This window comes from Macaca mulatta, chromosome 12, assembly GCF_049350105.2.
Source record: "Macaca mulatta isolate MMU2019108-1 chromosome 12, T2T-MMU8v2.0, whole genome shotgun sequence".
Taxonomy (NCBI): domain Eukaryota; kingdom Metazoa; phylum Chordata; class Mammalia; order Primates; family Cercopithecidae; genus Macaca; species Macaca mulatta.
In genome coordinates, this window is record NC_133417.1 from 122998071 (window position 1) to 123022260 (window position 24190).

The 24190-nt window shown below is 52.2% G+C and overlaps 1 protein-coding gene and 1 pseudogene across 36 annotated transcripts in view; both read right to left on the reverse strand.

Annotated features, from left to right (window-relative positions):
- Positions 1–570: 570 nt before the first annotated feature.
- Positions 571–24190, reverse strand: part of TNS1 (tensin 1) — a 213511-nt gene continuing 189891 nt past the window's right edge. For 28 of the 36 annotated variants that reach the window (XM_028831100.2, XM_077957540.1, XM_077957539.1 and 25 more), the window contains 10 exons: positions 20183–21252; positions 17408–17494; positions 16180–16311; positions 15711–15803; positions 14878–14955; positions 12762–12833; positions 12339–12507; positions 11354–11422; positions 10870–10902; positions 571–5375 (listed from right to left, as the gene is read on the reverse strand). In XM_028831100.2, the coding sequence (XP_028686933.2) occupies positions 5231–5375; positions 10870–10902; positions 11354–11422; positions 12339–12507; positions 12762–12833; positions 14878–14955; positions 15711–15803; positions 16180–16311; positions 17408–17494; positions 20183–21252 (1948 nt within the window). In that variant the 3' untranslated portion in view covers positions 571–5230. The remainder of the gene's footprint in view (positions 5376–10869; positions 10903–11353; positions 11423–12338; positions 12508–12761; positions 12834–14877; positions 14956–15710; positions 15804–16179; positions 16312–17407; positions 17495–20182; positions 21253–24190) is intronic. The other 8 variants (XM_077957541.1, XM_077957537.1, XM_077957533.1 and 5 more) reach the window with 1 other exon arrangement.
- LOC144333479 (uncharacterized) lies at positions 3819–4549 on the reverse strand (annotated as a pseudogene).

A 24190-nucleotide genomic window follows, 5' to 3' on the forward strand; every position in this document is an offset into this window, starting at 1 on the left:
GGAGGCTCCAGAGGCAGTTGTGTGACCCAGATCCGGATAGAGTGATTGGTTTCGAGTTAATCATATGAGCCAGGCAAGATCCAGATCACAGCCAATGAGCACGTGTCCCAGTTTCTTGCTGAGAACATTGGGAGAAAAGAGCCCTCTTCTCCTAGGGCTATCGAGCTGGTGGGATGGAAGCCCAGAGTATCTGGGGGCACTGCCACTCAGATACAGCTTGCCTGAAAGTTAAGCCAACTCAGACCCAAGTGACGGGGATGAATTCCTGATTCTACCATTTGAGCTCTTAAATGCAGCTAGGCCCGGACTTCTCAGTCACTTGGGCCAAGAAACTTATTTTTTTCTTAAACAAGTTTGAGTTGAGTTTCTCTTCCAGCTGAAAGAGTCTGAATGAATAAACGCATGGAACCAGAACCACAATGCGGATGGTGGGGAAGCCGCTGGGAGGATTTGAGCTGTCCACCAGAGGCATTGCTGAAGCCCACCTGGATCTCTGGAGAGGCCCCTTTTTGCCCACCAGAGACGTGGCAGACCCCTGTCCAAACAACACAGATAGATAACGGCACAGAGTTTTCTTCAACTTTATCATTTATAAAGCCATACAATGCATCGCAAAGAAACAAAGCAGCTGTACAGGAGTGGGGACGCGTCAGTGTACAATACATTCATGTCCAGGATAAGGAGCATACACCAGGATTTATACACGGTGGCAGCGGCTATAGGCACGATGATACAAAATATAAGTATATTTCCATCTATATAAATACACAGCTGGGGTGGGGGAGGATGCTGGGTGATCTTGTTTCTCTCGCAGAGGGCCTGGGAGGCAGGGTGGGTGGTGGGAAGGGATTTCTTACATTTGTTCTGAATGACGGGTCTGAAGGGAGGAGAGAAATGGGGAAACGCAGCCTGCACACACTGATGTGCTCTCACACACACGCACAAACCAAACATAGACACAGGAGAGTTGCAAACGGCTTAACACTGACTGGAAAACAAGCTTGGGACATCCCTCTACAGTAACTCCACTGCTGGCAAGAGCCCAGGCGTGGGATATGAACAGAGGTCCTCCAACATTTTGGACATTTGAGGACAGAAGGGCCAAGAGGGACGAGGCCCCCACCCTGCCCCTCTGGGTGGCCCACTCCTCACCTGGGCCATCGCTGAGACTCCACCAACTGGTTGCCCTACAGGCCTCACCTCCCGATTCCCCTCACTGCTGGGCAACATTGAACTTGAAGTTCCATTGCCCAGCACCTCCAACCCCTACCCCCAAGTTCCCTAAAGAGATGAGCAAAACACACGCACATACATACATCCACACTTGCACATGCACACACACGTCCTGTGTTACCACTGGCCAAGGAAACGCAAGTCTCAGGATTCCAGGGCCTGGACCTGGGGTAAAGGGCTGCTGTGGGACTCCGCCCCCTAACCTCTTGGAGGACCCCGAGTGTGGGGGTAGAATTGGGTGTCTCCCTTGACTCACATGATCTTCCCAGGTCCTAAAACTGGAAAAAAAAAAAAAAGTGGGAGAAGATCCAGGAGGCAGGAGTGATGGACAAAAGTGGGAGTGAAACTGAAAAGTGGGCGTGAGACTAGATTTGATCACACTCACCACCCTTCTGTGTTCCCTGGACAGCATGTTCCCCTGGAGCCCCTGCGCAGGCTCATCAGAACAAGGCAGAATCCCCTACTTGCCAACCTCCTGAGAGCCCTTTATAGGGGCATCACGCTTGTCCAGGAGGACTGCCCCTCCTGCTCTCACACAACCACTGGCCCCTCCATCCCTCTCCTGGCCAGTCTCGGAAGACCCAGGGGGCCTCAAAAGCCAGGGGAGAAGGAATCCTGGCCATTGGTGTCCACAGCTTTCAGAGCTACTGGAGGAGAGGCTCAGATGAGGTGGCTCAAAGGCCTTTCCCAAACTTAGAATGTGATGTATCTGTCACTCAAGTGCCTGGCTAAATAAGAGAGCCAGAATACCATGCTAGCAGGCTGATCAAACCGCTCACTTCCTCCCTGTTTTCCTTCTCTGGTCCCCTCTCCATTGTTTTCTCGCCCAATCCTTCCCTCTTGCTCCCCTTGGGAAAGAGCCACATGGAGCTCACTGGGCCCCTCCCCCAGCTGAAAGGACATGACCCTCTTCCCTCCAGACACCCAGCTGGACAGCTGGCGGCAGCACGGGACTGAGCCTGCTGGGGTCTGCGTCGCTGCGATGGCCATGACTCCCCGGCTCTTTCTTGCCCATCTTCTCCCAGACCCTTTCCCATCCCAGCCCATGTTCAAGGCCAGACAGCGCTCTCCTGGCTGACACACAGATTCAACAATAAACAACAGTAAAGATTGAGGGAGGGAGAAGACAGAAGAGGATAAACATTTACAAAATAATAATTAGTAAAAGTGCTTTCTTTTAAAGGAAATCTTTGGCAAGAATATACTGCAGTGCGGAGTGGTGTGTGCGTGGAGTGGTGTGTGTGCGTAGGCGTGTGCATGGCTGCACAGCTCCCTGTGACACAGGAGGGCTCTGGTGCAGGGCCCAGAGGTGGGGCCACTGTGGGGACTGGGAAACCCTTCCTCATCATTCACCTTGAAAGGCCACACTCTCAGAAACTGACTCCTTCCGCAGGGATGCTGGGAGGGAGTTACCAGCTTTCTGGCATCAATGGGTCCTCCCGCAGGGGCACACACAGCTCAGGCTGGAATGGAGGGGCTGGTCATGCATGCAAGGTGGGCTGCGGTGGGTGGTGAGGAAGAGGAAAGCGACTATGAAAGCTGACCCCAGACTCAGTCCCGGGCACCAGCCAGGCTGCTTGAAGGGTCTGATACATCGCCCAGCCTCAAGTGTGGACAGAACATCCATGCCAGGAAGAGGCTCCTGGGCTGTCCAGTGGGAGATGAGATATTTACAAAGGAAGGGGATGGGAAATATCTCCTATCTTGGGAGATAACTGGGGTTTGCTAGGGAATGAGGAGAGGGGGAAACCCAGATATTTGGCTTGAATATCTCAGAAGGAAGAGCACTTTGGAGGGACTTCGATCACCAGGCACAAGGTTTCACTCTGGTAAGCAGGGGGTGGCCGGTGGGGCCTCTGCCCCTGCTCTCCACCTTCTGCAGACACCCTCCTTTCCAACTCCCTCAAATAGAAAGTCCACACTGACACAGCTCCTTGGAGGAGAAAAAATACAAAAGGCACACACACCCCTATGTGTGCCACACACACCCATGTCCCCGCATGCTCACACACTTGCTCAGGCCTGCAGAGGCAGGGACAGCTCCCCACACATCCTGGGGGCTGACTGCTGGGCCCCTGGCTTGCTGAAAAGTAACGGGGCCAAAGGGTGGAACATATGCAACCCCTCCCAACACTGAGCCCCACACAGTCTAGGGAAGGCCAAGGCCAGGGCAAGGAGACCCTGGCTGCTCCAAGAACAAAGGCCCCCTACATTTCAGGCTTTACTTACATATGTAAAAAGGGATAGGAATTGGTTTATACCCAGGGAAGGCAATAAAGCAATATGGAAAAACAATAAATACTTCTTGTCAATTTACCTATTCTTTTTTTAACCTTTTCTTACATTTTATTAGCTTACAGATTCTGTCAGTATGTCTCATGTATATATTATATAATATTTATACATCAGTACAATGCCTCTCTCTAGGGGACCCCCATAGGCTTAAGAATGGAGTCCTGGTGAATTTTCCATTCTGGCTTAGAGTCCTTAAATGGTGGTCAGGTGTCTTCCCAACTGTCCAGTGGACCTTAGGCCCTTTGGCCCAAGTGCAAGCCTTCTGCCCTCTGCTGCATGGGCAGTGTGGCTCAGCTGGGGAAACCAAGGCAGAAAGGGTGACAGTGAGGTTTGGCATTGTAGGTAGGCGATACGGTGTACAGGTAGCAGCCCCAGGAGCTCTGCTGAGGTCAGAGGGTGCCTGCAAAAGCCAGACCCTAAAACACTTACAGAGGGGAGGATAAGGACTCCAGGTTTCTCCCCTGAGCCTCACTGAGCAGGAAGCAGGTTCCCCAGGGTGAATTCCAACACAGGGACCCTGCAGAATAGAACAGGGCTGGGCAGAGCAGGAAGGCTCAATCCCCAGCCCCTGAAAAGGCATCATGCAGGTAAGCAGGTCTGAGATAAGGCTGGTCCTGGGGCATGAAACCCAGGAACAGGGCTGAGAGGTGGGAGCTAAGGCAGAGTCCAGGGCCCCAGCAGGAGCACATTGCCTTCCTTGCTGCTGAGCCACAGGCCTTGGGGAAGACACTCCGAGCTCAACAGCTGCCTGTTCTCACAGATCTCTTCGTATGGACACACATATTTCTACCTCCTCAAACCAAAGCTCCAGCCTTCTGGCCAAGGCGGGACAGGGTGATGCCATTGCAGACCCTCCCACTCCTGCTGGGGTCTTTGCAGAGGAGAAGGGTCTGGCGGCACCCAGGGCCACTAGAGTGCAGGTGCAGGCACCAGGAGAGAGCCTCTGCCACCCACAGCTTGGTTGTTTGTCCCTCCCCTGCTGGCCTGCCACCGCCAACCCTAATCTTTGGACAATATGCATGTGTGTCTACAAACACATGGGACAAGGACAAGCCGAGCTGTTTATAATTCGAGTGGATAAAGGCTGAACTAGATCAATGTGTGAGGATGTGGGTGCAGACACACACTCACACAACAATATAGTGAAGGCACAGCAAAGAGACCTGAGGTGCCTTGGGTCTGAGATACTTTCAAGCGAACAAGTTCTGCCACTTGATGTCCCACGGTGGCTCTGTTTGGTTTGACAATCTACCCTACAGGTGGCCAGAAAAAGATTCTCCCAGCTTGATTTCCCCTTGCAAAGCAGTTGAGTTAAGGAGACAGAGCTTTTCCATCCACCCCCCCGCCAAAATTGTGGATTCCCAAGGAGGTTTGTTCCTTCTCTTTTGAGGACATCCATCTTCTCGGGGTAGGGAGGGGGTATTAGGCGGACCTGGTTAGTTTTGGAGGCTTTGGGTTTTTGCAGTTTCCATCTACCCAGGGGAATCCAAGTTCTTCTCCTCCATCTTTTGCTTTCCCTCTTTCTCTCTCTCTCTTCCCCCTCCCCTCTGCAATTCACTTCCCTCTCCCCACGTTGCACTTTCTTCTCTCCTCCGAAATTGGCCCAAAGTCCTCCTTCTGGGTTCAAGAGTGGTCAGGATTCACGGGTCCCCTCCCCACGCGCCCCTTCCCCAAGGCACTGGCCCTGGGCAAGAGGCAGGGTTCATCTCTTTTGGCCAGCGTTCAGCATGACCTTGGAGACGAAGTTGACGATGGCAGAGGCCGGCTGGTTGGGGTCAAGTTCAGCAAAGAGGTGGCAGGCGTTGTCCGTGGTGCTGCCCTGCTTCCGGGCCACAAAGCCGAAGAGCCTGCAGGCAGGAGAGGGCAATGGGCATGAGGGGAGGGCAAATGGAACCCCAGGAGGTAGACAGCAGCCCAGGTAAGCAAGCTGGTCTCAGGCCAGCCTTTCTCCCCCATCCCTCCAGTAAGCCTCAGCATCAGGGACTCGGAGAGGCACAGAAGAGAATCCTCTGTGCACTCTCCTGACTGCAAGCCAAGGCCTGGAAACAGTGTCCCGCCTTGTTTAAGGATGGGCAGAAATCCCCCTTGGAGGGGTGCGAGGGAAGCTGCAGGGGACTGACAAAGCTGGATAGTGAGGGGTGGGGAGGAGACCAAAATAAAATGGGAACATTCCTAGACAGGCCTCTCCCCGCCCATCCCAGCCCTACCCCTACTGACTGTTCTGACACACAACACATATGCCAATCAGGAAAGTGCTGTCTGCCTGCAAAGAGCTGGGCCTCCTCAGACACCACAAGGTCAGGGAGACAAAGGTCAAGTAGTTCACACCCCTTCACACACACACTGATTCTTCCTGGGCTCAAGAACCTTGGAAGCCAGAAAATAAAAAGGGAAGGTGGACCCCACACCCATTCCCCACCCCCACCCGCAGGCCTGGAGTGACCCAGTGTTCTCTTTGCAAAACAGAGTTAAAAATATGAGGGCAGAGAACAGAATGTGAGCTCAGGCCCCCTCCCAGCCAGCATGTTGCTAATTAGAGCGAGATGGGGAAATGAGGACAGCTGGAGATTCCGATGGAAACCCCTCTCCCTACCACAGGACCATGGCAGCTAAAGTTAGCAAAGGGGGATTCGGCTGTTCGCTGTGTGCCATACACACCACCACACTCATACACACCATCACACACACACCACCACACACATACACCACCACACTCATACACACCACCACACACACACCACCACACACACACACCACCACACTCATACACACCATCACACACACACCACCACACACACACCACCACTCATACACACCATCACACACACACCACCACACACACACACCACCACACTCATACACACCATCACACACACACCACCACACACACACACCACCACACTCATACACACCATCACACACACACCACCACACACACACACCACCACACTCATACACACCATCACACACACACCACCACACACACACACCACCACACTCATACACACTGCCCACATACCACCACACTCATACACACCATCACACACATACCACCACACACACACCACCACACACATACACACTGCCCACATACCACCACACACACACAGCACACACACACCACACACATACACACCACACACCACCACACACACCACCACACACACACCCCACCACACACATACACACCGCCCACATACCACCACACACATACACACCCAACACACACCACCACACACACACACACCATCACACACACCACACACACACCACCACACACACACAGCACACATACACCACACATACACCACCACACACACACCTACCACACACATACACACCACACACATACACACCACCCACATACCACCACACACATACCACCACACACACACCTACCACACACATACCACCCACATACCACCACACACACACCACACACATACACACCCCACACACACCACCACACACACACACACCATCACACACACCACCACACACATACACCATCACACACATACCACCACACACACCCCTACCACACACATACCACCCACATATCACCATACACATACACATCCCACACACACCACCACATACACACACACCATCATACACACCACCACACACACACCTACCACACACATACCACCCACATACCACCACACACATACACACCCCACACAACCACATACACACACACACACCATCACACACATACCACCACACACACACAGCACACACACACCACACACACACCACACACCACCACACACACACACCTACCACACACATACACACCACCACACACATACACACCACCCACATACCACACACACAGCACACACACCACACACACCGCCACACACACACTTACCACACACATACACACCACACACACCACCACACACACACCACCCACATACCACCACACACATACACACCACACACACCACCACACACACACCACCCACATACCACCACACACATACACACCACACACATACACACCACCATCACACGCACAACCATCATACACACCATCACACACATACCACCACACACACACAGCACACACACCACACACACCACTACACACATACCTACCACACACATACACACCACATACACCACCACACACACACCACCCACATACCACCACATACACACCACCACACACATACACACCATCACACACACTACACACCACCACACTCATCACACCATCACACACCACATACACACACCACATACATACACACCACCCACATATCACACACACACCACCACACACATACACACCACCTACATAACACCACACACACCTACCACACATATACCACACACACCACCACACACACACCACCACACACACACCACACACATACACACCATCACACACACCACACACCACACACACCACCACACTGACACATCACATACATACCACCCACATACCACCACACACACACCACCACATACACACCACCACACACACCACACACATACCACCACACACATACACACCACCCACATAACACCACACACACCACACACACACTACCACACACATACACACCACCCACATAACACCACACACACCACACACAACCACACACATATACACCATCACACACACCACACACACACCACCACACACATACCACCACATACATACACACCACCCACATACCACCACACAAACCACCACACACATACACACCATCACACCACCACGCACACACACCACACACACACTACCACACACATACACACCACCCACATAACACCACACACACTACCACACACATACACACCATCACACACACCACTACACACACCACACACACACCACCACACATACACACCACCACATACATACACACCACCCACATACCACCACACAAACCACCACACACATACACACCCTCACATCCATACACACCATCACACACACACAACACACATATCACCACACACATATACACCATCACACACATCACATGCACACACCACACACACACCACTGCACACACGACACACACACCACTGCACACACCACACATACCACCACACACACATATACCACACACATACACAAACCATGCATACATACATACACAGGCCACACACATACACAACATATACACACCAAACACCACACACACAAACACAACATATATGCACCCCACACACACACACACACAATCCTGCATTTCCTACAGCTGTGCTCCCCCAGCCTTGTTTCAGTGGCCGGGAGCAACAGGGCCAAAGGCCTGGGGTAATGCCCAGGTGGAGCGGGGAGCTGGGGTCCACAGGGCAGCCCCCAGCATCTGCCTTTCCTGGCTGGCTCGGACCCTGAGAAGGGGTGGGGGTGATCCTGGCAGAGGGAGGGAGCATGCCAGCCCTGGCTGTGGGTGTCTACCAGGATGGAGACCCAGCAACTGCACCTGATGGGAGCACCGAGCCTGCCCTCCCCTGATATTCCTTTCAGCTGTGGCTCCCAGGCTCCCGCAATAGACCAGTCCTGTCATCTGCCACAAGGAATAGATCCAGGCAAGAAGCCTCAGCCCCTAAGGGCAGGAGGGAGCCCTTGCAAGATCCCAAGAGCTAACATCTCCTTGAATTTTGCACCTGAGATCCCTGGCTGGCCTCGCCTTGTCCCTGTCATGATTCCCTCTTAGCCCACTGCCCTGCTCAGCCTCTCCCTGTGGCCTCTGTCCCACCCATCAAAGCCTCTTCAGCAGGAGGTTCAACTCAAAACCAGCTCCTGAAGGAGGAAAAGAGGGATTTCCAGGCTTAGGGGCCCCGCTCCCTTCTGTCCCTGACCCTCTCCCCTCGCAGGGCCCTGTGGTGAGTGAGCACAAGCACCTTCAAACACGAAGTTCCAGCCTGCCGCCGTGGCCAGCAGAGACATGGGAGATGCAGGGACTCGCAGCACTGATGATCCTATGAAGCCTGGACAGGGCTGAGCCCCACCATCCCACATGGCGTCTCCTAAGCCGCCATCACTGACCATGTGATAGACTAGTCAGTCCATTCATTCGGACTGAGGCATCCTCATGCTCTTCCAGCCTCTGTTCTCTCATTTCTTCACTCAACAAATATTTACCAGCCTCCCCATGTGCCAAACATGGCCCTTCCCTCGGGGAGCCTGCAGTCTGGTGGCCATGAGGCTCCTCCCCTGAAATAGTCCCTCCTACTCCCATTCTCATTTTGACCTGTCCAAATTGAACCTGTCTTTGAAGACCCATCCTTAAATATCTGCTCTTTCCACCTCTCTGAGGTGCTAATGTGTTCTCTTGCATGAGCTCCCCAGATGGAAGCTGAACTCTCTTGCTGCCTCTCCCTCCCTTGCAACTGACATTTTTTTTTAACAGTGAACATTTTGTTTTTCTAAAGCAACCTTGTATGAAGTTTGCATGTATAAAGGTGAAAGCAGTATTTTACAGCTCCAAATGCATGACATTTACCTATTATAAAGTCAATCAATGAGGATAATAGGGTTGTTGGAATAATCCTGACAAAGTGAAAAGTGGATGACAGATCATAGTGACAGTCTCATGTCAGCTTCAGACCCCAGGTTATGCCTATATTTTGTTTTGGTTTTGTGACTGTGAGAAAAGCCTAGTTCCTACTGATAGACAACTGCAAAGAGCAGCAGAGTTTTCCCTCCCTTCTGAACACCAGGTGCAATCCAAGGATGCTAGGATCCTTGGAACACAGTTTGAAAGTCACAGAAGCATCTTAGTGCTATTTAGACATCTATCTTATCTGCTGTGCCAATGGGCCTCCTGAGGGCAGGGTCAGAGACCCAAGCAGGATCTGAGTTCCTTGGAGGCCCCTAGGACATGTCCACTGGATGGAGGAATCCACCCAAAGGTCCCAGGCCATCCCCAGAATTCAGACCTTCTGGGCTCCACATTCTGGTAAGGCTGCCTTGCTTGGCCACAAGACTCATAGGAAAGCCCAAAAAAGCAAGAACAAGTATAAGGGAGCTAGAATTGGGGCAGAAAGGATCATGTAAGCAACCCCTGCCCCACCTCCATTGCTTCCAATGAGACTCTGTTTTCCGTCCACTTCCTGCCATCCCTGCTGCTTCTGACCCTGGGAGAATGAAGGTGGCTAGACCAGAGGCTGGGCCTCTGGCCTGGAGGAAGGACAAGGCAAAAGGCCTGTATGCCTGGTCAAGCTTCGCTTGGAAGCTGAGTGACCTCGGCACAAAGGGTTTTGCTGCTCTTTCCCTACCCCTGGCCCTGGTTTCTAAATGTGCCCCATGCTTCCCTCACTGTGAAGTACAAAGGCCAGCCTGCTGGGTGGGGGGTAAGAAGTCACACTTACTTAGCAGGGGCACCACCCTCTGTTTTCATCCACCTGTGGAGAGAAAGTGGGCTCAGGGTAAATCACCGTACTTTCTCCCTAGAGCCCAGCCCCACACACAGCCAGACCTTCTGCAGGAAGCCAGGGGACCAACCCCCCATTCCCAGGGCACAGGAGCTGCCCAAGCTCACACAGAGATGCATTCAAGGTGGAGAGAACACTGCAGCCTGCCTCCTGAGGGGCTCTCCCCATCGTGGAGAGGAGAGGCAGGTTCAGGGTCAGGGCATGACAGAAGGGGTGGCTATGGGCACTGAGTCCCTAGGAGAGTCCCCATATCTATAGTGGGAAAGACTCAAAAGATACCCAACATGATTATTCACACATGGGCAGATCTTCCAGCTGAATGGAGAATGTACACACATACACATGCACATGCATGCACCCACACAGACGTGTGGGAGGGAAGAGAGCTATGTGGGAGGGAAGGTGTGTACAAGAGACTTACTTTCTTTCCTGTGGATCCAGGTCACAGAAGGTGACAGTATTGAGGGGGTAGTGGCGTCTGAAAAAGAGCCTGCAGCACAGACATCAGATAAACAGAGAATGAGTGCTAACGGGGCTGCTTATCCCCTCCTTCCACCAGCAGGTCAGGCCACCTTTCCACCATCTGTGGCTATCACAGGTCCACACAACCTCTCTCTTATGAGCAAGATGGCCTGAGCTGCTGACACTGGCAACCTAAGCAATGTACAGAGACAGATGTGCCATAGAATTATCCCAAATGCCAGGGGCTGGGAAAGGAGGAAACTGGCACTGAGGAATAGGAAATGTGGGGAGGGGTTGGAAGAAGAAGCAAAGAGGCCGGGAACACTGTTAGGAGAGAGTCCAAGTGGATGGGCTCTGCTCCTAGAAAGCAAGTCCTTTTTATCAGTTGTATTTACAGCCATATACGCAATGCTGGCAAATTCTCACAGAAGGATGGATGAATGGGTAGATGGATAGATGAATGGAGATATAGATGGATGAAGGGAAAAATGGGTGGTCAGGGATAGATGAGGGATGAATGAATGCAGGGATTAGATGGATAGATGCATGGATGGATGGATGGATGGATGGATGGATGGATGGATGGATGGATGGATGGATGCATGGATGCATGGATGGATGGATGGATGGATGGATGGATGGATGGATGGATGGATGGATAGATGCATGGATGGATGGATGGATGGATGGATGGATGGATGGATGGATGGATGGATGGATGGATGGATGGATGCATGGATGGATGGATGGATGGATGGATGGATGGATGGATGGATGGATAAGTAGCTGGGTAGATGGGAGGTAGATGCAAGACAGATGGACAGGAGGGTAGATGAGAAGTTGGGTGCAAGGAATTAATCAATTGGTAAATGGGTCGGTACATGGATGAACAGATGGGTCACAGGAAGGAGAACCCCACCCAGGAGCAGGCACAGGAGTCTTACTTTCTCTGGTTGTCAGTCAGAGTGATTCCCTGGGCAGAGACTTTGAAGTGAACGATGGTGGCAGCTGGCGTGGGGTCTGCAGCCAATGTCTCAGATGTGGCTTTGGAAATGGCCTGTGGCCCAGTGAGTGACTCCATGTCCACAGAGTTGACGAAGAGCACATTGCAGGCTGGAAGAAACCAACCCAAGGGGGAGTCATGGGAGCCGGGGTGGGTGAGGACATTAACCCAGATCCATTCTTCAGGGAGAAGGTAGCAGATAAATTTCAGGCTAGCCTTGAGCCAAGGCATCTGCACATAGAAATGTGATCTTCCCGGAGATATTTGGGCCTGGAGAGACCTCCAGCCTGCATCTGCAGGAGGGATCAGGGCAGGAAGGCAGAAAGGAAGGCCTGGGCATGGGTAGTTTCAGGTGACCACTCACCTGCCCCTTGTTTCAGCAGGTCTGCTGTTGAATTGGCAGGGCCGGAGCTATCTTTCGATTCATCTGTGGGGTCTGAGACAAAAATTCAGTAGGAATTAAAACCCTAGAGCTGGAAAGAAGCACAAGTTTGGCTGGGCTGAAGTTGAGCTCTGCAACTCTTTGGCACAAGGGACATTGCTTTTCATACCAGAACATGGCAGTCAGCCCTGAGTTAGGCTCATTCTGAATGTTTGATGATTGCTCTAAGCACCCAGCACACTGGTTGTGAGCTCTGGAGTCCAGCAGAACTAGGCTCAAACCCTCACCCCAGCACTTACTAAGTATCTATAAAACAAAGACGATGATCATGGCACCCATGTCACTTGGTTTTTGAGAGATTCCATGTACAATTTAGCCAGTGCTTAACATAAAGCAAGCCTTCAAGTGAAATTGGCATTGCTGTTATTGTTTTGCATTGATATATCTTTGTGTAGGTCAATAAATCCTCTAATTTCCGTAATTCATTAAACCATTGATCCAGCATAACTCTAATTCCAATGTTAATAAGAATTGAGTGATAGACATATTAGCTTGATTTAACCCACAATGTATGCATTTATCAAAACATCACATTGTACATGGTAGATAATTTTTTTTTTTGAAACAAAATCCTGCTCTGTCACCCAGGCTGGAGTGCAGTGGTGTGATCACAGCTCACTGCAGCCTCAAACTCCCAGTCTTTAGTGGATTCTCCCACATTAGCCACCAGAGTAGCTGGGACTACAGGCATGAGCCACCATGCCTGGCTAATTTTTTTACTCTCCTGTAAAAATGGGGTCTTCTGATCTTGTCCAGGCTGGTCTTGAATGCCTCACTTCAAGCAATCCTTCCACCTCAGCCTCCCAAAGTTCTGAAGTTATAGGCATGAGCCACCATGCCCAGCCAATATTTGCATTTTTAACAAGTCCCCAGGAGATGCTGATGCTGTCGGTCTAGGCCCATACTTCGAAAACGACAGGTTTATACAATCTAAATATTAAACAGTTTTTTAATTGCTGAACTACTATGGTAAATTCCATAGGAATATAATTCAATTCGTGTCTGAATTGTGTCATTGGTTAATAGTGCTATTTAAGTTGTATTTGAACTTATAAGCTAATAATGTTGGTCCATTACCATTAATAGTTCAATGAACTGAACTGGATAAATAGAAATTGTCCAAAAATACTGGAGGTGTTATGTGTGGGCATAGCCCCAGGAGCTCCAAGACAGACTAGAAAAGATCCTAGGGCCACAGCCTAGGAGTGCTTCTGAAGGTCCTATTGTTGAACAGAGAGAGTGGGGAGAAGGCAGCCCAGCTCCCAGTTCTGAGACCTTGCACTGGGGGTGAGGCCAATGACCCTCAGGTGAGCCCTGTGTCTCCGAGGGCTGGGCAATAGAGGCCTGTGCTGGGAGGAGTTCCAGGTGCCCACCTGCCATGCTCCAGGGCTGATGCGCCTCCATGAGAGAAGCTAAACACCCCCTCTCCAGCCCTGCCGTCTCACTCAGATTCTCATCCTGCATGTCCTCATGCTCTTGGAGTCCATTCCAACTTCCCACAATCAAAAGAAGACTTGCTCTTCCCTAACAGCTCAGCGTCCCCTCAGTCAGGGAACACCCTCCCAGCACACAGATTAGAAAATCCAGCGACATCGAGGCACTGCCTTCCCTTTCCTGAGGCTGCTTTCTCGTCTCCATCCAGACCAACCCCCAACACCTCAGTCTGCCTCCCCGCTCTCTTCCCCAGATGCCCATCTCATCCTCCAGGACATGTCTCCTGTCCCCTACTTCTCCTGTCTCCTGTCATCCCTGGGATGACACGTGGTCTGAAGATTCCATATGAATTTCTTCACACGGAGGGTTTTCCTGAACAATCTGGCAAGTCCATTTATGTATGTTCCTGGAGTCAAGCTTTTTCATAAATTTTTTCTTCTTTTTTAATAGGAAAAAAAGGAGAGTAATTTTGAGTTTCTCCAGATTGGTAAAATGATGTGTGTCCTCCAGCCCTGGCCCATGTCCAGAGTGGCTGGCAGGATCAAGACATGACGGGGGCCAGCTCAAGGGTGTGGGTGGTGAGCCAGGAGTCTCACGTCCCTACCTCGATTTGGAATGACCAGCTTGCAAGGCAGGGCCAATGGAATGATAGAGTGCTGGTAGACCAGGGCAGACAGCGATCCTGCAGGGAAGCAGACAGCATGTCAGGGGCAGCGATACTGGAAGTCAGAGGGGAAACCTCCACCTCCACCCTCATCCCGATACACACGATCTTCCACTTCTTTGTTACTTCTACCTCAACCCACCAACAAAGCTGAAAATTCACACCCTCTTTTTAACAAGATCCAAAAGAGAAGATTCCCAAGGTTCACTCCAGCAGTCATAAAGTTACCTAACAACTTTCCTTTGCAGAAAGTTCCTCCTAACATTGCTCCTAACTCGCCCCACTTACTGGGGCTCCTCTGAGAACAGGGCAGAAGGATCAGAGAATTGTGGGATCCAATCCCAACTCAGTCACATGTCACCTGTTGGTTCTCAGGTAAGTGTAACTTTGATGACTCTCATTTTTTCATGTGTCAATTCCTCCCTATTAGGGAGGATGACCCCTATCAAACAGGATAGTTGTGAGGCCAGACGTGATAGAAGGTGCTGGGACAGTGACATTCACACGGTAGGTGGTCAATTAAGGCAGCTGATTTTACTATTGTTACTCCAGTTATAATGAGAATAAGTCCCAGCTGGGCAGGACAAATACAGAATGCAGTTTGGCAGAATTAGGAGCCGCACTGCAGAGGGAGACAAGCCTCCATTCATTTTCTCCGCTGATTTCACGACAAGGGTGGCTGGCAGAGCCTGTCAGAAAGAACTTGGAGGAACCCAGGACAGGGCCAAGACTCAGGCCAGACTGTAGAGACGGGGGCAGCAGGGACAGCTCACCGAAGTTTGGCTCATTGGGGCAACCCTTGAGCTTGACTCCTCTGGGGCCGGTCTCTATCAGAAAATGCCTGACCAGCTCATGGGTCATGTCTCCTGGGACAAAGAGAAAGACATGAGGCTCAGTCCCTTCCCATGGCTTCCTCCCACCACCTCCCAAGACTGCTTCAAAACTTCTGCAGTATGCAGGGCCAAGATGGGAGAAATGGCCGAAGAGAGAATGTGACTGGAGCCCCACGGACTGCAGCGCCCTCTGCTGCTCTCCCACCCCGCAGGAAACACATGGCAGGCACCCAATCTCCTGCTTTCCTCATCTTTGACCCCAACCATTGCCAAGCCCAAGACACCCGCTTCCGAAGAGTCTGATGGGAGTTAGGGTCCTGTGCAGCACCCTGGGTCCCTCCAGCACCTCCAGGTTTAGCAACTGTAAAGCTCACCTTGTCCTGAGCCCCGTTCTGGGAGATGAGGTTACCTTTTTTATTCTGCTGCATGATGGTTGGAGGTGGCGAAGACACCTTCATGGCCAGCCCGTAGGCGCCTCGGAAGGAGTGACTGTCACGGATGATGAAGGCCCCGGGCTCCTGGTCCTTGAGGAGTGCGATGGCTGCATGGGGAAGGGACAAGGAGAGGAGAGGAAGCAAGACATTGGTGGCATTAGTTTTACTTAAGTCTCACTGAGCCTACCGACCTTTGTTCTTTCTTAGGTGAGACAACGTTCTTTGAAGTTAGAATTTAACTAGTCCTAAGGGTCTTCCTGTACTCCAGTTGGCAACCTTATTCTGTTGGGTTTTTTGTTTTTGTAAGACCGGGCCTCACTGTCACTCAGCCTGGCATGCAGGCACAATCATGGCTCACTGCAGCCTCGACCTCCTGGGCTCAAGGGATCCTCCCACCTCAGCCTCTCCAGTAGCTGGGACCACAGGCCACTGTTCAGCATGTGCCATTTTGCCTGGCTAATTTTCTTTCTTTTTTTTTTTTTTTGTAGATTCAGGATCTCACTATGTTGCCCTGGCTGGTCTTGAACTCCTGGCCCCAAGTGATCCCCCTGCCTTGGCCTCCTGAAATGCTGGGATGACAGGTGTGCGCCACCACACCCAGCTGGCAAACTTCCTCTATAAATGGTCAGAGAGTAAATATTTCACGCTTTGCAGGCCATGCAGCCTCTGCTACAACTACTCCACTCTGCCACTGCAGCAGGACACCAGCACAGAGAGGATGCAAGCCAGCAGGTGTGGGTGTGCCCCAATAAAACTTCATTTACAAAAGCAGGCAGCATCCAGATTTGACCCACGGGTTGCCGTTGCTGACCCCTGTCCCACACCCAGACAGGCTTCCCCTGAGAATCATTCCCACATTCCCAACTTTGTTCTCTCTCTCTGTAAAATGCAAAAACCTCCCACATCAGGCAGACAGAGAGCTACGGTTTCATGTTATCTTGGCAGACCTTTTACTTTGCCCAGGAAAACCAAGGCTTTGCTGTTTTTAAGAACCCTTCCAAGAAGTGTCTACAACCACTGCTTCTGTGTTCCCACACTTCACTGCGGGAAGTGCCTCCTACTGTCTAACTTCAACCCCAGCCCCCTCTGTGATGACCCCCTGCTACAAAGAGGACTGAATTTGCCTCTGTTCCTTGCCCAGGGAAGACACAGGAGGCCTCAGCCAGCTATGACCTCTGATGGACCACAGAGCCCAGCACTCACCCTGCTCCCTGGAGATCTCAGGCTTGTACCAATACTTAGAAGTGTCCTGGACAAACTTCACTTTAGCCCGTGTCTCCGGGCTGTTGTCTAAAGCAGGAGAAGGGAAGAAAGTGTTATGGGTTAAATTGTGTTCGCCCAAAACATACATCAAAGTCTTGACCCCAGTGCTTGTGAATTTGACCTTATTTGGATATAGGGTCTTTGCAGATGTAGACAAATTAAGATGAGGTCACGCAGGATTAGGGTGAGCCTTAATCCAGTATGCCTGTAGGCCTGGTGTCCTTACAAGGAGAGTAGACAGAGATACACACAGGGGAGAGCACCATGGAAGGTGCAGGCAGATACTGAGGTGATGCATCTACATGCCAAGGGACACCAAGGATGCTGGAGGCCACAAGAAACTGGGAGAGAGGTCTGGGACAGATTCTCCCCCAGAACATCAGGAAGGACCTAACATTGCCAACACCTTGATTTTGGACTTCTAGCCTCCAGAACTGTGAGAGAACACATTTCTGTCATTTTTAAGCCACTAAGCACATGGTCCTTTGTTATGGCAGCCCCAGGAAACTGACATCAAAAGCTGATGTCCTCGAACGCACAGTGGAAGGGACCTTCGGCCTCCTCATCCATCCCCTATCCCCTGCACGCCCTCTGGGTGGCTGAGCCACCTCCTGGTGGAGGGCCTGGCACTGCATTCTCGCAGAGCCCACCGAAAGCCTTCCTCCACCCCATGTCCCCCTTTCCCTAGAAGACTGTGACTAAACCCTTCCTGCGGCTTTTCTCCCACGGGCTAAAACGCTTGCTTCTAGAACCTTCCTCCACAGGCTCAGTTTCTCAACTTCAGCACACCCACCATGAAGATGAGGGCAGAAAGATCCATTTCTGCCCCCTGTTCCCCCAGGCCCCTCCTCACTTTCCACAGGGAAAGCCTATGTTCTGCATCACAAAGTACAAAAAAAACTCACTTCTCTTTGGATTAAACAGGTGATAGCTGGCCTAGAATCTAGAGGCCATCTACTGCATGTCGGGCACCCCGCTTCTCAGGCAGACAACACCCCCACACACACCCATGCCCAGACTCTTTGCAGACCTTGCAAATTTGTCGTAGAACATGAGATTCTGGAGGGAGCTCAGACAGGACAGAGTCCAACTGCCTAATTTTACATATAAGGAGAAATTCAGAGACGAGAAGTGACTTGCCCAAGTCACACAGATGGTGGCCTTGGTAAGAGGCCCTAGCAGCCAGTTTAGGACCAGCTAAACTGTATCTTCCTGTCTAAGCATCAGGATGTGTGGCCCTCACTCTCAACCTCTTCCTTCAGCTTTTGGCACCAAAGAAAACCAAAAAAAAGGGAGGGGAAATAGAAAGAGATAAGGATTCCACATTTTTCCTCTCCTGTCTTCAGAGACCGAAGCTGGCATGAAAGACACTGTAAAGTTAAGAGAGCAGATCAGGAGACACAAGTTGTGTCTCCAGTGCTTAGTCAGTTTCAACCTATGATTTACACTCCCTTATGCTTCTGGGATCTGTCTTCCGGCGATCGTGAGGGGAGAGGTCAGCTCCCTTTTCTGGCAGCTGTGTGCTGAAGAAGGTCTCTGGGTTAGGCAGCTGGGCCGTGCAACTGCTTCAGGCTGCCTTTCTCCGTCCGAAGCCCCAGGCCCCACTGCTGCCATGGCCTGTTTAATGAGCTGTCAGAGGCGGCTGCAGTCCCACATGCCTTCCTGTGTTGACTCCAAAGGCTATTTTAAGCAGGGAAGATGGTGGGAAACAGGAAGTGTCCCAGCTACTAGACGTTTTGCATCCTTCAAGGAGAGGGGCTGGGAACCAGATGTTCCCGGGGGGCGGCAGGAAACAGGGGGTGCAGGGTCATTCTAGGTGTCCTGGCTTGGCAGGCTCAGGGCAGGACCTGAGAGTGATACCAGGAGAATCTAGGCAGCTGGGGCCCATCTGAGGCGGCCCAAAACATTCTAAATCTGCCTCAAACATTCAGGGCCACGGTGCACACAGTCAAGTTAGAGGCTGGCCTTTGTGTTTAGACAATGAACTATCTAAGTAGAGGCAAAGGTGGCAAGTTCTGGCGATGGGTGAAGAATTCACTGCACAAACCTGCATGGGCTTTGATGAAGTTGGGTCTATGAGGAGTGATGTGGCCACTGCGGGGGTGGCAAAGGTGTGGAGATCCAGGTTTGGAAGGCAGGTTTTCAAGGTCATGCTAAATAATGATGACCCCCCAAGATACGGACACATGATAAAGATAACTCCAATGATGCTTGAAGACCATTAGTTTTGGGGTGGCGTGGCCTGGATTGGAAGCCTGGCTCTGCCATTTCTTGACTGTATGATACTAGACAAGTGACAGAGCCTCTAAGCCTCAGTTTGTAAACTGGGGTTAATAATATTAATACCTACTTGACCAAGTGGCCAAGAAGCTTAAATGAGACAGTACTTAGCTCAGAGCCTGGCACACAGCATGTGCCCAGCAAGTGGTAATGGCTATGAGGATGATGATAATCATAACCGTAATACTATTCATCATTATTCTTTTTATCATCCTCATCTGTATCTACATCCTCATCTCAGCATCCACAACCACAGCACACTTATGGGGAGGACACCTCCAACTCTCCTTATACAGATAAACTAAGTCCCAGAAATCAGTGATTCACCCAGGCTCGCCTGCCAAGGGAATGTCAGAACATTCACTGGGACAGATATTTCACTCTTGTACATACTTCATCAGCAGGAGAGGTGAAGATGGAAGTGGAGAGGCTCACCTGGCATGGAGTACTTGGAGAAGTCGGGCAGAGTGTGGGAGAAGGAGACAGTGCTGCCCCCGCTGGGACTGGACATGCCGCTGGCGACAGGCGAAGACACCTTCCCGTTGATGGTGGCATAGTTGGGGAGGCTGCCTGCCCGGTCTCCCACCGACATCCTTCGCTTCTCTGGCAAGGCCGGTGTTGGGCTCCCTTGCCGGAAGGCTGCTGAGTCCGGCGACGGGGAGGTGGCAGGGCTGCTCAGGCCAGGGTAGTAGGCAGGGGAGACAGGGAAGGAGGGCGTGGAAGGAGCCTGGTAGCCAGAGGCACTGCTCTGCCGGGACACTGTGGGTCTCCGATCCTCGGGGGTAGAGTAGCCACCATAGGCCACATGCCGGTCCAAGCAGGGGCTGCCAGGAACCACAGATCCAGACCCTCCCAGGTGACGGCCCAGGCTGGGGCTTCCAGGGCTGGGTACTGCATTGCCATGGAGACCGGAGGCCAGGTTGCCTTGGTGAGTCCCAGGGTGCCGGCCCAGGCTGGGACTTCCGGGGGTGGTGGCCACATTGTTGTGGAGGCCAGAAACCTGGTAGGCCCCTGTTGGGTGCCGACCCAGGCTGGGGCTCCCCGGGGTGGTCGCTGCACTGCTCTGGGGGCTGGAGACCGTGCTACCATGGAAGCCAGTGCCTGGTGGACCCATCACCTGGCGATGGCTTAAACTGGGACTGCTGGGGGCAGCCATGCTGGGGTTGATGGCCCGCCGGCCGAAGCCAGGGCTAGGGGGAGTGTTGGTGCCCACTGTTCTGTGACGCGCCTGAGGGCTCCCAGGCACGGTGTGGACGCCAGCCACACTGAACTGAGCTCGGGCCTGGCTTTCTGGAGACGAGCTGAATTGCTGAAGTGAGTAGTCGGGGCTGCTGTAGCTACTGCCCACAGTCGGGAGAGGAGAAGAGCTCTGGTAGTTTCTCTGGGCAGACGGGCTGGGCTGTCCCAGGCTGCCGGAGCGGAAGCCAGACTCCAACAAAGGCTGGGTGGGCGTCCGGGGACCCTGGTCACTGCTCTCTCCGGATGGGAAACTCCCCACTGAAGTGCTGCAGAGAGATGGAGGGTTGCGATGTCAGCGGACAGAACTGAATGAAGGGTGGATTTACAGCGTGCTCTCTGCCCTCCCCTCCAACCACAAACAACAGGAAGAATGGGCCCACGGGCAGTGCGGCAGAACGTCAGAGTTTTATACGTTACCTTACAGAACCATCAGGGGAAGAAACTGAGGCTCAGGGAGGTTAAGCAGTAGGCTTAGGACCACACTGCTTATAAAAGACCAGGGTTTCAACTTAGCTGTGTCTGATTTCCAAGCCCACGTCTTCCCCACTGCACCATGCTCACTCCTGAGCCACGTCAAAGTGAAGAGCCCTCTCCTATCGAAACTGGAGGTGGCTGTCATGATAGAGCCTCCAGCATCACACAGATTCCCAGTGGAGTTTCCTGGCTCCTGTTCCCACTGGGGGTAGCCCTGCCTTGACTCAGTTTCCTCAAGTGTGATGTCATCATCCTCAAACATTGACTGAGAGTGCTAGACTGGGGCTTTCACTCCTGGATGGCTCCAAAAAAGCAAAGACAAGGAATCATAGGGGAAGGCTTCACATCAGGGGATTTCAGGTCATTATAAGGTCTGCTCTCCAGCCACTGGGAATGTGGCCACCAATGGAGAAAGCTGTCTTGTATGGTAATGAGGCTCCTGTCATTAGGAGCATTTAAGCAGAGGCTGACAGACTTACTGGCCTGAATGTTGTAGAAGGAATTTCCTGCATTGGGAGGTTAGATGAGATGAGCTCAGAGGTCACTACCAATTCCGACTCTGAGACAATTCAGTTCAGAGGAGACTATACCTGGGGTAATTGCCACAATCAAAAGTTCCCTTGTACAGTTAAGTCTAGGTCCGCATGGAGTGACATATGAGAGCACAGCAGCACAATGTGATGGCCAGTGAGTTTTTTGTTTGTTGAAGTTTTTCCATGTGGAACATGACAGGGCTGGATTAGCTGACCCTGACTCCTTCTAGACCCAAATTTCTATCCATCTATGGCGAGAGAAACAAAGGTGGACGGGGGCTTTGCATAAACTAGTAGCTGTGGGGAGGTAGCAGGTAGGCTGTGCACCGGGAACTCCCCATGGGGAGGGGTCCTTACTTAGCCAATGGGCCAAAACCTGGAGCTGCAGGCCGGAAGGATCTTGTGGTGGGCTGGCCCTCCCTGGGCCAGGTTGGATAAGCTCAGGTTCACGGGGTGATGTGAGGTTTTGGTCGGGAGTGTGCTCTTGGGCCAGGCAAGAGCCAAGGGTAAGGAGACGGTCAGAGGCCAGGCTAGGGCAAAGTCTACTTTGCATCCCAGAAGGCGCCAGAGCAGAAGGTCACCACCTGGTATAATCTAGAATAAACTGGATTCGGAGGAGTGCGAGACAGAGCCAGGCTAAGCAGGGCGAGAGAAGGAGACACTAAAATGGAGTTCTGGAAGGTTAATCCTAGGGGAGAAAGGCTAGCTTCCTGGAAAGGGCCAACACTTCAGCAGGAGGGATTTGAGTGAGAAACAATGAACAGCTTGCTAATGCCAGGGCTCACTGAGCACCAACAACGGTGGTGGCTGGGGCAACTTAGGAAAATCCCCTTTCCTTTAAAACAGGAAATGCAACCCTCTGCTGGAGTCAGGCCTCCTGAGCAACGCAGCCTGCTGCCTGTTAAGAGGCTGGGGAGGGGGAATGCTTGGCTTAGAATCCAGAAGACAGCTGCCTCCGCTCATCTGCTCCCCTAGTCTTCCCATGGTACCCCCGCTTGCAGGGGAGGCTCAGCATTGAGCCAATGTAGACAGTGCAGCAAACTGGACCCACTGGGCCTGGCAGGGGAATTTGCAGGCCCTGTGACATCCCAGGCTAGGGAGGGCAGTGGGCACAGTGAAGAAGGGATGGTCAGGGCAGAGTCTCCCCTCCTGGGGGGCGACACCTCCTGGATCCTCCTCCTTTGCCTGGCACTCGATGCCTCGCCTGAGCTGATCGCAACCCTCCTTTCTTATGTTGTCATCCCATCTCTGTGTCCCCTCCACCTTCACCCCCACTGCCCCAGTCAAGCAGCTCCTTGCCGCACCCCTCCACTGAGTCTGTCAGCAGGGACTGTCCACCCAACTCTGGGCTTTCATCTCTGCATGATGCAATCAGAAATATGAACGCCAGTCGTCCATCCACCGAGGCACCCCCTAATGGCAGGCCACATGCCCTCAGCATCACACTCCCAACGTGGCCACAGCCCAGTCCTCTGTCCCTGCTGGGCTGTCCTTCTGGAATGCCCTCTCTCTCTTTCTTCATCTTTCAACATCCCGCTAGTTCCTCTGGACCCTCCACAAATGCCTTCAGCCCTCAGAAATCCTCCCTGCATCCCTAGCCAGAAATAATGGCCCCTTGTTCTGAGCTCCAAGCCCTTTACTCATGTGTGGGCTTTGGGCCCATTTGACTCTCATCGTGTGCAGGGAGGGCGCCATGACGCAGGTCTGGGGCAGAGGACAGAGATGTGGGCTCTGGAACCACACGCTTCCACCTGAATCCGATTTATGCCACTGCTTAGCTGCGGGACCTTGAGCAAGCTACTGCACCTTTATGCCTCAGTTTCCTCGTCTGAAAAGTAGGAACAATAACAGTGCTCACCTCCTAGGATTGCTGTGAGGATTAAATAACTGCATAAAGCACATAGCAAAAGTGCCTGGTACCTAGGATGAGCCCACGATATAAGTCATTACTGTTGGTAGATTTTCAACTTGGAGAAGGACTTTGCCGCATTCACCGTGGTAAGCCTCACTCCTTCCCGCACAGTTTTGGATGGGTGGAATTGAATGAGGCCTGGCAATTATAGGTCACTGGGCTCCCCACAGGATTCAGCACGCAGGACACGTGCCCTCAATGCACCTTGATGAAGTGGTTTGCAAGGTGCCACCATCCGGGTATGATTTCTGCCTGTCCATGCCACAGGCAACAGATCCAGGAGGC